General features: G+C 40.7%; 2 protein-coding genes across 4 annotated transcripts in view; both read left to right on the forward strand.

Annotated features, from left to right (window-relative positions):
- Positions 1 to 760: 760 nt before the first annotated feature.
- LOC146652736 (sterile alpha motif domain-containing protein 3-like) lies at positions 761 to 4,799 on the forward strand. The gene is made up of 5 exons (XM_085383029.1): positions 761 to 836; positions 1,641 to 1,847; positions 2,112 to 2,283; positions 2,417 to 2,496; positions 2,601 to 4,799. The coding sequence occupies exons 1-5, from the start codon at positions 795 to 797 to the stop codon at positions 2,895 to 2,897; spliced, it is 798 nt and encodes a 265-aa protein (XP_085239155.1). The 5' UTR covers positions 761 to 794; the 3' UTR covers positions 2,898 to 4,799.
- Positions 4,800 to 9,736: 4,937 nt separating this feature from the next.
- The window catches only part of hivep2a (HIVEP zinc finger 2a), a 121,759-nt gene continuing 115,673 nt past the window's right edge, over positions 9,737 to 15,822 (forward strand). For all 3 annotated transcript variants that reach the window (XM_085381190.1, XM_085381189.1, XM_085381191.1), the window contains exon 1: positions 9,737 to 10,217. The gene's annotated coding sequence lies outside the window, so the exon portion shown is untranslated. The remainder of the gene's footprint in view (positions 10,218 to 15,822) is intronic.

The raw sequence follows: 15,822 nt of genomic DNA on the forward strand, positions 1-15,822 counted from the left end.
CACATTGACAATAAACTGGACTGGGCTAAAAACACCACAGCACTTTACAGGAAGGGCCAGAGTCGTCTCTATTTTTTGAGGCGACTGAGGTCCTTCAACATCTGCCAGAAAATGCTGAGGATTTTCTACGAGTCTGTTGTGGCCAGTGCGATCCTCTATGCTGTTGCGTGCTGGGGGAGCAGGCTGAGGGTCGCAGATGCCAACAGACTTAATAAACTGATCCATAAGGCCAGCAATGTTGTGGGGATGGAGCTGGACTCCCTCAAGGTGGTGTCGGAGAGGCGGATGCTGTCCAAGATAAAGACAATGTTGGATAACACCTCCCACCCACTCCATGACATGTTGGTCAGCCACAGGAGCTCGTTCAGTGAGAGACTGAGATTACCGAAAAGCACCACTGAACGACACAGGAAATCATTCCTGCCTGTGGCCATCTCCCTGTACAACGCATCCACTTAACACACTGTTTGCTGCTACAGCTACACATGTTTCTTTTCCAACTATTTATTTATAAGTGACTTATGTATGTATGTATGTATATATATGTATATATTGTACTATTCTTAGTTAGCGTATTGTCTGTCTTGTCTTAATGTTGGTTTAAAATGGAGCACTGTAACAAAAAATAATTTCCCCCAGGGATCAATAAAGTATTCTGATTCTGATTCTGATTGAAAATAAACTCACACTTGATAAAGTTTGTTTGTCAGCAGTTGCTCTAACACTTATGTTTCTTCTTATATTACAGGTATCCCACAAATTCTGAATATGTGCAAGCTGTGAAGACGCTGGTAATGAAGTATCCTTTCCTCAAGGATCGTGAGGGAAATGGTTATGTAAGTTAAATTTTAAATTTGCATAAGGTTCCTTCAAGATTACAAAGTAAAAGTGAAGCTTTTTTCGATCTTGTTTTGTTAGTAAGACAATCTGTAGCCTCTCAGTAGGTTTGTATGAAGTATGTTTACTGATTCTTTGTTGGGTGTATTTTGTGTAGATTGTTTTTACAGTAACTTATGTTTCTGTTCAACAAGCACACATGGCATATGTCTTTGAGACGTAAATTCAAATCAGAGCGGGCACCACTAGTCGACAGTGAGGCAGTGAGGCGTTGTAAGGAGAAGTTTGGTTCTACGAGGAGAGGGCAGCCTAATAAATGTCAACGAACAAGTCAGAGAAATGTTTGTCAGGTTGGTGTGAGGGACATCTTGAGCTATAAAATGTTCTTGCCTCTGTTATTACATCTAAAACTAAGGATTAGGGATGCAACTGTACCCCTTTTTTCAAACCGAAACAATACCAATACTTGGATTAGAGCACTTGCTAATACAAAGTACCAGTGCTAATACTTCTACCTCACAAAAAATTATTAATTGGAAGGCGCTAAAAGAGGGTGAACTAGATTTAAAAAAACATTTTAAATATGACTCCAAAACTAAAATTTCAAGTTAACAATTAAGATTTTATGTGAAATTATTTCAGAGTTTCCATATTTTAAATATTGGTTCATGGTATCGGTTAACTTTAAACGATACGAGTTCTTTGTGATGCACAGATCGTGTCAGCTCTAATTGTATATTTAGTCTTATGTTGGGTTTCTAATCTGTTTTGACTTTCTCTTCTCACTCTTGCTTTCTTTCAAGGGACCATGTGTCCAAGGAGAGGATTTATTATCCATAGACGCCCACTTAAAGGTCTTACAGTGCCAATATCAGAAGATGCAACCAGATACCATGGTGGTTCATAACCGTATGCAGCAAACGTTTGCTTGGCGGCAAAAAGAAATTGCAGATGGTATGCCTGTGGAAGATGTGTTGAAGAAGTACCCCTTCTTAGGGATGCCTACTGGTGTAAGTCAGAAAGCTGAATTGAACTTGGAAATAGCTGTCACATTTAACATGTTTATAGTAGTAAATTTTATTTGCCCTTGACCTTGCTTTCTTCATCTGTCCCTCTTTCCTTTTTTTGTATGTTCATGTAACTTCTTACAGTATTGTTGTTAAATTCTATAAAAAAAAAAATTATGCAGCACCATACATAATTAATATCAACTTTAGATTATTTCATTTTCATACACTGTTATTTTGTACTGAAAATGAATTTTTTACTTGTAGCTGTGCAACGAACTCGGGTGGATCCAACCAACAACGGGTAATGTAAGCCAGCGATTTCGTGAAGGGCTCTCATGTGTTGCAGCAAAGGTGATTGGCCTTACACGAGGGAAAACCCCACTCTACCAGCTCTACCTTGATGCAAGAAAGGAGGCTCTCACTGATGACCTACCAGGTATTTGCTTTTTTTTTTTTTTTAACTTCAAGGCTTCCATTTTATATAATTTTTATAGGTAACTGGAAATGCCAGATAAAATGCATGGGTGATCTTGTGTTTTTTTTTTTTTTTGTTTTTGTTTTTTTGGCAGATCTTGACACAAGGGCTGCACTTTTATTCCTGCCATACGTCTTCAAGGAGAAACTGGATCTCTTTGTCATACTTGGAGAGGTGTGTGTATTAAAATATTTAGTCTATATAAAAGGAAAACAAATGTATCTTTTGTTAAGAGACTAAGATATTGCTTTCCTCTACCTTCTCTTTTGACTTCAAAGGTTCATCCTAAAAACCCCTATCCAACTGTTCAGCTACTTCATGAAGACTGGAAACCAGTGTTCTCCAGAAGCGCTCCAAACATTGTGAAGTTGGATGGCAGTGAAGTGTGCAGAAGCTCGTGTATTTTTGAAGGAATCATCTCTTCTTTCTGCTTGTATTTTGTCTTCAACCTTGCTTATCCAAAACATCTGAAGAACACCCTGATTTTTCTCCAAAAGTACATTGTGAAAATAGATGAGGGTGAGGACCGGCCTCTGCCAATCACAGTCACCAGACAAATAAATCTTCTGTATTGACCACCATGCCTCAGCCATATCAGTGCTCCAAATGTGGCAGAAGAACCTTTAGTTTGACAAAGCTTATTCAGCACATAGGACTTATTCATTCCCATGATGCCGATTTTGATATAACCTGTGGACTCAGTGACTGCTGTTCTTCCTTCAAAAAATATGAATCTTTCAGACGACATGTGTATAGGAAACACAGAGAACAGGTGTTGTGTCCCCATAAAGACTTAGATGAAAATGAGCAGGAGGTAGTCAGTCCACATCCAAATGAATTTGCAAATGACATAACTGAAAATATTGAAACCCCTCCATCCTGGGATGAATTTTTGATAAATTTCAGAGACAATCTTTTCAAGTTCATTCTTAAGTGCAGAGAGAAAAATTCTTTACCAGCCTCTGTTCAGGAAGAAATTATGGAAGACGTGAATTTTCTGATGTGTTTTTTCAAGGAGAACTACGATGCTTTTATAGCATATCATTTAGAGAAAATGGGTCTTGACGTGTCTTTGTGTCCAGAGCTTAAAAATGTCCTGCATTCAAATGAATTTTTTGAGAAGGCTTCAACAGCTATTCGATCTCCTTATTTGGTCAAAGAACATTGCAAATCAAAGCTCAACATGACAGAGCCTGTTCATTGCAAATTAAGAGACTCTGTGGGTCATACAGTTGGCTCGTATTCATATGTGCCTGTTGATAAGGTGCTAAAAAATTATCTTTCTCATGAAGACATACAAGATCACATTTTTTCAAGTGGCAATTCGGAAACTGATGAATTTCTAACAGATTACTCTGATGGAGAAATCTTCAGACATCATCAATTCTTCAAGGATAACCCAAATGCACTGCGACTCCATTTTTATGAGGATGAATTTGAAGTACTTAATCCCCTAGGATCTAAACGATCCAAACACAAACTTAGTGCATTTTATTAGGTAGGCAATTTGGACAAAAGGTACACTTCTCAGCAGAGACACATTCATCTAGCGTTATTGGTACGCTATTCTTTTGTTAAGCGGTGTGGTTGGCATGTTATCCTTAAACCTTTGCTTGATGATTTGGAAAAACTTTCCACTGATGGCTTTACTTTTACCATTGATAAAACTGAACACACTATTCATGCTGCTCTTGCAACTTTATCTTGTGATAATTTATCAGCTCACATGATTGGTGGTTTTTCTATGTCATTTAACACTGGTAGAATTTGTCGGTATTGCATGGCTTCTTATGAAGATATGAAACAATCCTTTGAGGAAGAAAGCTTTGTTTTAAGAACATCAGAGGTTCACCAGTATCATCTTGCACGAATCCAAGAATTTCCGGATGATAAAACAATATATGGTGTAAATAGTTCATGTCCTTTTGACAGACTGAGTTATTTCAGTGTTACGCAAGCTTTACCACCTGATGTGATGCATGATCTGTTGGAAGGTGTAGTTCCTCTAGTTATGAAACTAGTGATTTGTAAAGCCCACACTGAGAAGCATATTACAATTAGAGAGATCAATGAAGAATTGCAAAAAATGTCCATTGGTCAGAATGACAAAACAAACAAACCAGTACAGTTATCAGAGAGACTTCAGAGTGTTGGTATTGTTGGATCAGCATCTCAAAAGTGGTGCCTGTTCAGATTGCTGCCATTTCTGATGGCAGACCGTGTGCCACCTAATTGTAAATATTGGCATGTTTTTCTTCTATGTCGTGAAATAACAGAGATTGTAATGGCTAAAAAAGTGCGAAAAGAGAATATTTTATTGTTGAAGTTGCTTGTCCATGAGTTTCTCACAAAACTGAAAAGTGTATTTGGGGATGTAATTACACCAAAGTGTCATTATTTAATCCACTATGCAAGACTGATTGAAATGTTCGGCCCTCTACGTTTGTTATGGTGTATGAGATTTGAAAGTAAGCACCAGTATTTCAAAACGTTGTCCCGCAATTGTAGAAATTTTATGAACATTGCTACAACTTTGAGCAACAGACATCAGTTCAGACAGTGCTGGGAGTTTTCTAACAAAAGTTTACTTGGTGAATTTGAAAATGTTTTTGGAAAAAGTGTGACTACATCATTTTTGTCATTACCACTGGAACTGCAACAAGCACTGACAGTCTATTGTGGCTTTTCTGAAGTTGATAGTGCTAAGAAAGCTTTCCAGCGTGTGTCAGAAGTAATTGTGAACAGTGTCAAATACTGTGTAAGAGATGTGTTTGTCATTGATGTACTGCATTCAGAGAAGATTCCTCTGTTCTGGCAAATTAAGTACATATTTAATATTGACACAATGTGGGTCTTTTGTGGAAAAATTCTCATTCCTCTGTTATATGACAACCATTTTCATTCATACAGTGTTAGAGTTGATAGTGAATGGACGTTGCTAAAACCTGGACAGGAAATTGATGTTGCAGCTTATGACACATACTCTGTTGATAACAGTTTGTATGTAACAGTTAAGCAATGTATTTAAGAAGGTAATAAATGTGACAAGTATTTTTGACTTTGTATCTTCAATTTTTCAAATCTTGAGAAGAAAAATATAGGAAATCTGTGTGTAGATACTGAACCTTTAGAAATACATTTTTGTACTCCTTTTAAGGGTTCTTTTTTGTACTTTATACTAAGGGTACAACTTTGCCCTTTAAAGTACAGGTTTGACGTGTAAAAGGTACAAATTACAAGGGTACAAATCAGTACCCACAGTTTAGGGTACAGAACGGTACCTTAGAGGGTACCACCCCAGTGACAAGCCATTGTACCCCTATAGGTACATTTCTGTACTTTAATTTCTGAGTGTGTACTGAAAGGCACTTGCACAGCCTAATGTAACTTAATAGCACAAAGAGATAGCCACATTCAAAAAAAGAGGCTTTAACAAGCCTAATTCATTAGCAGGAGGGCTGCCTAAATGAGCTCTGCTGTATTTCCAAATGTGTTTTACACATGAAAGGAGCCAGAGTAGGTATTGTGTGAATACTAAGGGCCCACCTAAAAATATAGTGCAACCCACCAGATTGATGCACAATTGTTGCACTCACTTTCTTGGATTTTCAGTGGTAAGAAACATGATTATAACCATTAGCACACGGTCATCTTCTGGCATCATTATGGTTATTTTTCAAACTGTTCAACACCGGCAGAGTGTTCTGAACTAAAACTAGAATATAGTAGCTACAGTTTTAGTTTCATGTGATGTTGGCTCTTGGCAATATGTAACTCTGAACTTCAAAAGCAACTGACATAGTCAAACCCTAAAACAGTTCAACATTATTAGGAATACGTGAAGATTAATGTCACTTCATATGGCGCTTTAGCCAAGATCCAGTCAGCTTAGCTGAGCATAAGTATTGTGCAGCAGGATTGGCTGGCTTCCCTCAGTCCTGAAGTACATAAAGTCAAACAACCAACACTTTTGCTGTTCACACACAAAAATCCTAAACACGTCATAGTGACATATTATTCTATCAGAGCACTTTGCTCTCAGACTGCAGGCTTGCTTGTGGTTCCTGCAGTTTCCAAAAGAAGAATGGGAGGCAGAGTCTTCAGCCTTCTGGTCCCTTTCCTGTGGAAGCATCAAGCTCCTTGTGTGGCTTAAGGAGACACACGCTCTTGATCTTTAAGGTTAGAATTCAATTTTTCCTTTTCCTTATGTAGTCTGCAGTGAATCAGATGAGCCTAAACCATGCCTTTGTCATGCTACACTAGGCTAAAGTGGCTGGGAAACTTGCTGCTGCTATTGTCTACTGTCTCCTGTGACCTGTCCATAGTGTAGACACAGATTTCACTGTATTATGGCACATCCCAGATAGGAATGAATGCAGCTCTCTTGTGGGCCACATTTGGCCTCGACTGAGGACACTAGCTCTAAGTAAGTACGGGTTACTCTTGCTTCTACTGTTGTTGGTCCATCAGTCAGCTGTGGAGAAGAGTGACATTATAAACACAAAGAGCTGAATCGAAACCGAGCATTTAAAACAATGAAAAGTGCCCACTGCAGCCACTGCCTCCACTTCTCACACTGTATTTTTTTTTTTAACTTAAACTAACGTTTTTTGCACTTCTCCCATTCCCAGTGAATTCTGCTGTCACTTCCTTCCCTGCTCTGGTCAGCTCATCAACCAATCAGGATTCAACCTACTGCTACGGCTGAAACTCCTTTCTGCAGTCTCTCTGTAAGCAAACCTACACAAACGGACAGAACTATCACCATAAGACAAGCATTTTATAGTGCCAGATACTGATCTGGCACTAGAGAGTGAGTTAGAGTGTAGTCAAAAATGACAGTGAGGAAAAATCTTTTATTTTTATTGTTTAGACAATAAGTTTTCTTCCTGCCAGTCACGTTTAGACTTGTGCCTTCTGTGACGTCTGTGGGAAATCGAACCAGAAACCCCTTTTAATCTTCCACATGCACCTCACCAGAAATGTAATAACTTAGTTATGCTATAGGTTTAAAATGGGTTTCCACTTACATCAGATTTCCAATGTGGATTTCCCTCCGAAGTCTTAACTTTTTAGCGCTACCAGTTTGACTGGTGCAGCTTCAGATTTTTCCTTCCTTAACTCTTTTACTGCCACGCCCTGCTGTAGAGACTACTGTGAAGCAGAAAGGACTGCTGCTAACATGTATACGCTGAGCACATAATTTTGGTAAAACGGATGCAGCATAATTAAAAGTCATGAACAATTCTGATGAAGATTTTCTTTTCCACACAGGTGGGAAGGTCACGCACCCTCTGCTTCCTCAATCAAATACAAGCACAGTAAAACAATACAAACTCACATAAGAATGAAAAAAACACAACACTCATTCACGAACAATTAAAGCTAGAGTATAAAGTGATAGAGAGAACACTGCGTACATAAAATAGGTCATGTAGGTCAAAACAGACTCCGTTGTAATTCAACCCATGTTGCAATTTAGAGTCTGCATAACTCCTGGCCCACCTAGTTTTTTGCTGTATAGTCAGCACTGATGCATGCCTGAGTCAAATGTTTAAGAGCTTAATGGTCAGTATGAAGGTAACACCAAATGCCCAGATGAGAAAGCCGATGCTGAAGGAAAACGATGTGAAAAGAGTGCAGGACTGAGAGCCTCTTTACCAAGAGTTGGCTGTGCATCCATCTGTCTTCAAGATGATACAAGAGACATCGACAGCAAACAGAGACCACAGAAAATTACTGAAAGAAGCACGTGACCACACCCAAATATGTTCCTGCCAGCTAAATCTCAAAATGATGGAGCACAGCAGCACAGGAAATGGACCAGTCAGATATAAAGTTTATTTTCTGTGCAGTCAATGCCATGGCAGACGGCTACTTTTCTTCATGTAAACCACACAACCAAAGAGTTTCTCCTGTTATTTTTTTAACACGTCTCACATAGCCTTGACCAGTGGCTTTAGAACAGGCTTTGTGAGACCTGTAGAAATGTGTGCATCAAGAAATGTTTAAAAAATATCATTACTTTGACATTAGCATATATTTTGTTTAATCACATGCCCCGGTCTGCCTTTAGCTTTCATACTGAAGCCTGTGTGGAAGCTTGCTTTTACAATTGCTTTTTACAATTGTAACCATTATTTTGCTTGGATAAAAACTATTTTCTCTGAAAGACTAAGATTTTAAGTCCCCTGTCTTAAAATCAAACATTCTAATTTCGCAGACGTGGTGAAGGCAATACTCAGTCAAAGTGTGTGATTTAGGGATCAATTACTCATGATGTAGGTCTTGTAGAAGAAGAAGAATGCACTTTATAAACCATGCTAACCAGTAACAGCTAAAATAACAAAAAACAGTAGCATCTGTGCCATTAAGCAGAAAGAAAATAATTTTTCAGGCTTTGTGCTCATGCTACCAAAAGCAAACAAGGCTGAGCAATAATGAGATGTTCTGTTTATCTCTCCAATGCTCTATTTAGTGGTGGAGCCAGCATCTAGCAGCTCCAAATGTTTCTGTAGTGGGAAAAGAGATTGAATGAGAAAACAAGCTTCATGTTCTGCAGGTGAAAACTTCAAACTAAGGGTTTCAATCCTGTTCCTCAACCAGAAGGTACATGCATAATAATGAAAGTAGAGGAGTGGCAAAACATGCAGCCCCTCATTCATACTCTTGGTTCTGGGTCCAGCCAAGTGTCAAGTCAGGTGAGACATTTGGGCCACATCTGGTCCATGCTAATCCCATGCCCTGCGTCAAAAACAGCCCATGGTAGGCCCATATGTGTCTGCTACCAGCGATAATTCTCAATTAATCCGTTTAATCAAATCAATACACTGCACATGCGGGAGCCTAAACATTCCAGCAGTGACTGCATGCACACACTGTATTAGAGAAAGAGGGAAATGAGGTGAACGGGTTAATTTTCTGCCATGGGGAATTAAGACATGTTCCCTGCATCCAGCTGTGTAGTAAACCCATAAGAAAAGGTAAGAAGATGAAATAAAACAAACACATATATAATATTAATAATATCTGTGGACATCTATAATTCAATAAGGTCGTGCCATCTGTAAACAATAGAAATATTTGATTTTTTTTAATACGACGACATGTGCTAGATTTTGAAGTACAATTTGCAAATAATGCTTTTGAATGTGTTCCGTTTTACTATATATCTATGGATGTGCAAGCAAAAAGAAGGCACGGAGACAGGCAGGCAGTCAGACAGACAGGTCGCTCCAGAGGTGACCGGGGAATCCTGCTCTCTCTCTGCCGGCAGACAGAGCCTCCTCCTCGGCCACTGCTCCTCCTCCCCTCCCCTCCCTCTGCCCTGGTTGCGCGTTGGGGGATCCGACGACGTCACAGCGGCACACACATTTGCACGGACGCGCGCCTGCAAGCGGACACACACACACACTCACACACACACACACACGCCCTATCTCCTCGCTCTCTGCCGCTCCGTCTCTCTCACTCTCACTCTCCTCTATGCTGCTATTCTGGGAAGTGGCGCTTGGAATAACCCCCGTGTGCGTATGAGTGTGTGTGTGCGTGTGTATGTGTCTCCTGATTTCACCCTGACACACGCACACATACACACTCACAACACAGTCAGACGCACACATTTACTGTCTGTCTGACTGCAGGAGTGGAGCTCTGGCAGCAGAAATCCGCTCGCAGAGGATTCCTTCCAATTTTACGCGCAACTTTTCCTCGCCGGCTTCTTCTCTGCGGCGTTTCCAGCGCTCCCCCCTCGATTGTTGTGGATTTCTAACAACCACCCCCTGGCTGTTTGTAGCGGAGCGACGAGCGAAGCTCGCCCGGAATCGGATCTGCTGTCACCGGGCTGCTTGTTGTCATTTTCGCACGGAGACGCGCAGCCGGAGCGCAGACAGAAGGTAAGAGCGGAGAGGGGAAAACGAAAGCTTACGGATCATATTCTCACACACATCACAGTGACAGTGGGATTTTATGCGCCATGGTGGACATTTATGGCATCTTTTCAAGGCACTTGAGCTTTTGCTTAGTTTATAAAGGCAAGGCTATGCTGGGGGAATACCCCGGGCACGCATTGCATTGCATGCAGATTACCCAGGTTGCGTAATATCCTGAGGAATTTGCAGTAGCCTGCCCGGCCAGGCTGGTTGCAAGGCCGGGGAAGAGATAGACAGTGAGGAAGAGAGGGAGGGTACGTGTTGGTGGATAGGAAGCGATGAAAGTGGAAGTTCGGATGGTGTGTGATTGGTGTGATTTTTGCGTCCGAAGGTTGATTTGTTTTTAGCACAAACCCACGGCAGGTTGGTTTGATTAATAGACCTTCACCTGCAGTTCTCTCTGACGTTCATGTGAGACTTCTTTAATCACTCTATAGCGCGCGTGGAATGTTCAAAAGTGAGTTGAAGCAGTGACCTCCGCGCACTCTTTGGTATTTCCTTGTTGCTGCTACAGTATGATCAGTGTGACACTCCTCAGAGAGTCACAAACGACTCTTGTTGCTACAGTACCTAAGCGTTGGTTTACACTGTGCTTGCCGAAAACGAATAGGGGAACACTGGCCATTTCTTTTTCGGATGGGGGTGACTTTATCTCATATGCTCATCGTTTGTTTCCTCTGTGTATGTGTCTGTGTATGAGAGGGAGAGAGAGATGGTGGGTGGTGCGCTGGCTGGTTCCGGGAATGTTCCATGACGTGTTGCCGTATAGAGAGGGGCCCCAGCCGGGGAGACTGCGACTAACGGCTCGGCCCTGCCGCTCTTCCTGCTCTCACTCCCTCTCTCCCTCTCCCTCTGTACTCTCCTGGAAAATATGTTAGCCTGTCTCCATTTCCAAAGAAGATTTACATTATCATCTCGTAGTGGTCATCTCTGCAGGCTGGGTTCCATTAGGTCAGAGGTCAAAGATCAGGGTCAAACGCAACTGCATGCAACAGGTGGTAAGATCCTGCTCAAGGACACTCACAGCAGTGCACATGATTGGCAGGGTGAGGTCTGAAGTGCAGGTTTGAAACAGCTGAAGGGCAGCATGCAGCCAAGCTGCAGCCAATATGACTTTGTGGATCTCAGAGCATTTGTTTGATGTTTAATGTGTGACAGAAAGTTCAAACAAAGAGCTTCTCTACAAAAGCATGCAGTTATCAAATAAGTAACATTTTATGATAAATTGTAAGAAAGATTAAAAAAAAAGTATAAAACAAAAGTGAAAGAAATTATAGATTCATAATTAATGAAAAGTAAAAGTCAAATTGCAAAAGTGGAATCAATAACAATTTTATATAAATAATGCATTTGTGTGTTTTTATTATCTTTTTGTTCAGGGATGGTGGCTAATTTTAGACTACAATGGACACCATGCGCATGCTATTTATAGAAACAGTAAAAAGCTTTGGAGACTGTGAAATAATGAGAAATATGGCAAGAATAACTGCAGATGAATGCCTCTTTTCCGCCAGTCAAAGCTGCAGAAGGAAAAAGCAGCCACAGAAGTGAGTCCTGAATGTGCTCATGGTGTTGGTGGCATTTGTAGCCTGCAGCTGAAGAGATGATTACAGTATGTATTCTGCTGTCAGGGAACATGCTGCTGACTCTGTGCGTGCACGTGTCAGTGATGGATGGATGTTTGAGAGCGTGCACGGGGGAAGGCCGACCTACGTACCATCTGTCCTACTGCCACCTCAGATGGCCATCGCGGTGTAGCTACTGCGTAGGAGCAAGCATCCAGGCACGCACACACACAAGTACACTGTTACCAGGGAGGACAGGCGTATGGAGAACATGCATGAGGTGTGAGAAGACTTTCAGCACTAAACATTCAATTAATTTATTACTTAGGCCTTGTGGGAACTCTTATGTCTTCCCAACATACAGCAAGCTACCCTTGTACAAGCAGCACGCAGCGGAGTTGAAAAGGTTCATAAAGTGCTAACAGTCCTTGGCTTAATGTCTTGGAGATTTTTTTTGACATATATCATGCTTGTGCCAGGGCTGGCACAGTTTCAGGAGCATTTTAATTTAGAAGTTGCTGTGTTAGCATTTGGGACACACCATTCTTAAGCCTATGGATAGCCCGGTGGCTTGGCCGTAACAGCGGTGTTGGCTCAAGGGCAGCTGCCTGCATGGATCAGTATGCCAGATTTAAGCAGCAGCTGTCTGGAAAGTCATTTATGTCGGTGAAGCAGTGTGAGCTTATGTAACAACAAGCTACATATGTAACAACCTACAATAACAGCGGGTAGCACAGTCACCTCACTCCAAGAAAGTTGCTAGTTCGAACCCCATCTGGGTGGGGCCTTCAGAGTGTTATTCTCCCTGTGACTGCATGGGCTCCCTCTGGGTACTCTGGTTCCTTCCTGAAGAGATGTACATTATGCTATAGTCACCCTAGGGCAACCAGTGGTTGGTGACACTAACAAAAATTATGGCAACTGTGTGCAATGAACGTGTAATCTCATTGCCTTTGAAACGGTTGCTCTGAAGAACGGGACTGGGCATGTGACCACTTGTAGTCAGTTGCCTTCTTCAACGCAATTTTAATGTGTTAACATGGAAATAAGACAGAGTTCATCTGCTATCAGTTTGCAATTGACTGGGGTCAAGTTGTCAATTACATGCAGTCTGGTTGTGTTGATACAGCAATTCACTGTTGGTGTTGACATACACAGAAATACACATTGAACAGAAATTGACGATAACTACTTCCAGGATCTCAAAGATTAGAAAATGAAACTATGAAATTCCTCCATAAATCCCAAAATAGAGTCCTGGAATTACAGCCCAAGAATTTAAAAAAATCATTTAGCTTCAATAAAGATTTTAAATAACAGTTTTTGAAGTTATCTGTGCAATATGTGTTCGTTGCCTTTAAGTTGAGTGGTTTGTGTTTGTGATTATAAATAGACTACTTTCCTTTATTTGTCGATTCATTTATTTTTATTTTATTTTAATGTTTATTGACTCTTTGCTAAGATGTTTCCTGGGAAGCAGTTAAGTCCGCAGCGAATTTCCCAAAGGAGATTATAAAACATATCATATCATAAATAGTGATGCAAATGCTGCAGGATGGTGGTGACAACCAGCTGCCTAAGAGTGATCACAGTCTGTCTGAATCAGACCGCGAATGTTTGGCGACAAGTTGCTTTCCACCAGGCGACCTGCGCGATTGCCTTCAGATTGAAAGTTGCCTCCCAACTTGAGTTTGAGGTTGTTGCTTGTTCAACTTCAGGTCGACCAGTTTGTTATGATCGTGAGCGATTCACAATCAGTCACCAAAAACGAAAAAATTCAGTGCAACTTTCTTTAGTTGTAACAAGGTTGTTACAAGCGACCCGGATGTTGGTCAAAGATGATGATGAATAAGATCAAGTGCTTTAAGTGTGTAGAATAAAGTGCTGTATGAATGTACGGCTAAAAATGTAATTGTTTAAAGTGCTTTGAGTGGTCAGTAAGACTAGGAAAGCACTGTATAAATTCAAGGACATTAAAATTACGTCTGGTGATGTACTGTTCTGACCTTCTCAGGCCTGATACTGATATTGAGTCTTCTTTGACTCTAACTTCAAGAAAAAGGGACGGAAATATATATTTTTCTTGTTTAACATAAAGTTTGACTAAAACAGAGAAGGAATTGTAACGAAGAAATCAATACATTTATTAATGAAATAACACGTAACAGAAACAAGATAAGAAAACTTAAACTGTGTAATGTATTTATTCTTCACTCCTTTAATTTTAGCAGACAAGTGAAAGTAAAGTGAAGATAACAGTAGTGTAAGTGCCATCAAATGTTCCCACCAAGTAATGAAAGAGAGAGGAAAGGTTGCAGACAGCGCCGTGGATACCGTTCTTCACTTGTTGCTTGTTTGATGTTAAATCACAATTAAGTCACAAACTAGCAAAAAGACACAAATGGAACTTGTTGCTGTGTGACTGGGAAGTGCCTTTAAACTGCTGACCGTTTGTTGTTAGAATCAGCACAGGACTACTATCAAAGATGCCGTTTCTCACGTGCAGCACACAGCAGGAAGTAGTCCACTTCAGACACTCTTTCACTACAGCAGTGGGGTGCCTGGTTAGAAGGTCCGGGAGGTTGGACAAATGACACGCGCTCACTGTGAATTCTCTGGAGATTTACCCATGCCATCCTCACACGCTGACAATCAGCATCGTGCACGCTCGACACTTTCACTGGATAATGAACAGAAGAGTTAAGAGCTGTGAAAGCAGCTCGGAGTAGAGCTGCACCGAACGGGCTCAACCGCTCGGCTGTTGTCACCAGTGCCTGATGTGGGAATTTGAGTCAGACTCAGTGAAGCAGTTGATTGTGCTACTTTTCGTCATGCCGTGGTTCCTGGATGACTGGTGTTCTGTGAGGTGTTGTGGGATTTTGTGAAATCCATACATTATTGTTGAAGTATAACTGCGAAAAACATTATGAATGACTTGCAAATTCACTGTTTCTCTCCTTTGTTTTAACTCATTTCCCCTAAAAAGCCTCTGTCACAGAAAAAACCCAGGCTGCTTGTGCAGTTTCCAGGTGATGGCATGGCTCATCAAAGGCCTTTGCAAACACGGTAAACAGCTTGTTTCTTTTGTGGGGCAAATTACAACTAACCACAAGTGTGACCCACCACCTAAAGGAGAAATTACCCATAGACAGTATTGCAAAAGCTATTGTGGAGGCTCTTGAATGATAACATATGGCATATAGCTCAAAAGGCACTTGTGAAACTAAACATCCCTTCAACTGCTTCAAAAGAGCACTGGATATGAACCAGAAGAACAATGTGTGGAAGTGTCTGATAAGAAGATATAGGTCCAGATTCCACTGAAGGGCTGTCAAAAGTGGCTGCGAATGACAATACAATCAAAGAAGACCAGATCAGATAAGCGAGGGGCTACTTTATTATTCACATAGGCTTTTCTCTTGTTCTGCCTGGAGAACAAAAAAGTCTGAAAACCAAATGTTTAGCAGACAGAAGTCACAGTCCTCTGAAAAACCTCCACACCTCAAAAGTTTGGGCTTATACTGAGTTTAAAAATACAGCGTTTAGACTGTTAATCTTACACAACAGCTTCTTTACAGCTTTAAATTTAAATAGTGGGAGAATTATGCCAAATAATAAAGGATCTCTTAACCATTATTTCAAAATTCAAATTGAAAAACTCAATGTCCAGTTTTCTTCAAGGCTTTCAAACATGTCTCCTTGTTGGATTTGCCATAGATGTAATAAATATTTCTTATCTGTCATGTGGCCACACATATATTCATGCTGTGACCAGAATCCTCATCTGATTACATTACATTTATCTGCAAGATGCCACTGTCCAGAAAGTCTTATGCATGCAGCAGGAACTTTGGACTCACGGTGTCCGGTTTGGCTCAAAAAACAATAGCAAGGCTTAAATTACTTTGAATAGTTGGAATTCAACACAAGAATTCAGAGAATTAAATTCCAAATGTCTGTTTGACAACCTCCATTTTTCTTTTCACATACTTCTTATTGCAGCG

Source organism: Rhamphochromis longiceps, linkage group LG15 (genome assembly GCF_057381845.1).
Source record: "Rhamphochromis longiceps isolate RC_006_pf linkage group LG15, R_longiceps_female_GT1.1, whole genome shotgun sequence".
In the NCBI taxonomy this organism is placed as follows: Eukaryota; Metazoa; Chordata; class Actinopteri; order Cichliformes; family Cichlidae; genus Rhamphochromis; species Rhamphochromis longiceps.

Excerpts from the sequence above, each read along its gene's own strand:
- LOC146652736 (XM_085383029.1), top strand. The coding sequence starts at position 795 with ATGAAGTATCCTTTCCTCAAGGATCGTGAGGGAAATGGTTAT. Across the intron at positions 837-1,640 it reads ATCGTGAGGGAAATGGTTAT|GGACCATGTGTCCAAGGAGA; the intron begins GTAAGTTAAATT and ends CTTTCTTTCAAG. Across the intron at positions 1,848-2,111 it reads TCTTAGGGATGCCTACTGGT|CTGTGCAACGAACTCGGGTG; the intron begins GTAAGTCAGAAA and ends TTTTACTTGTAG.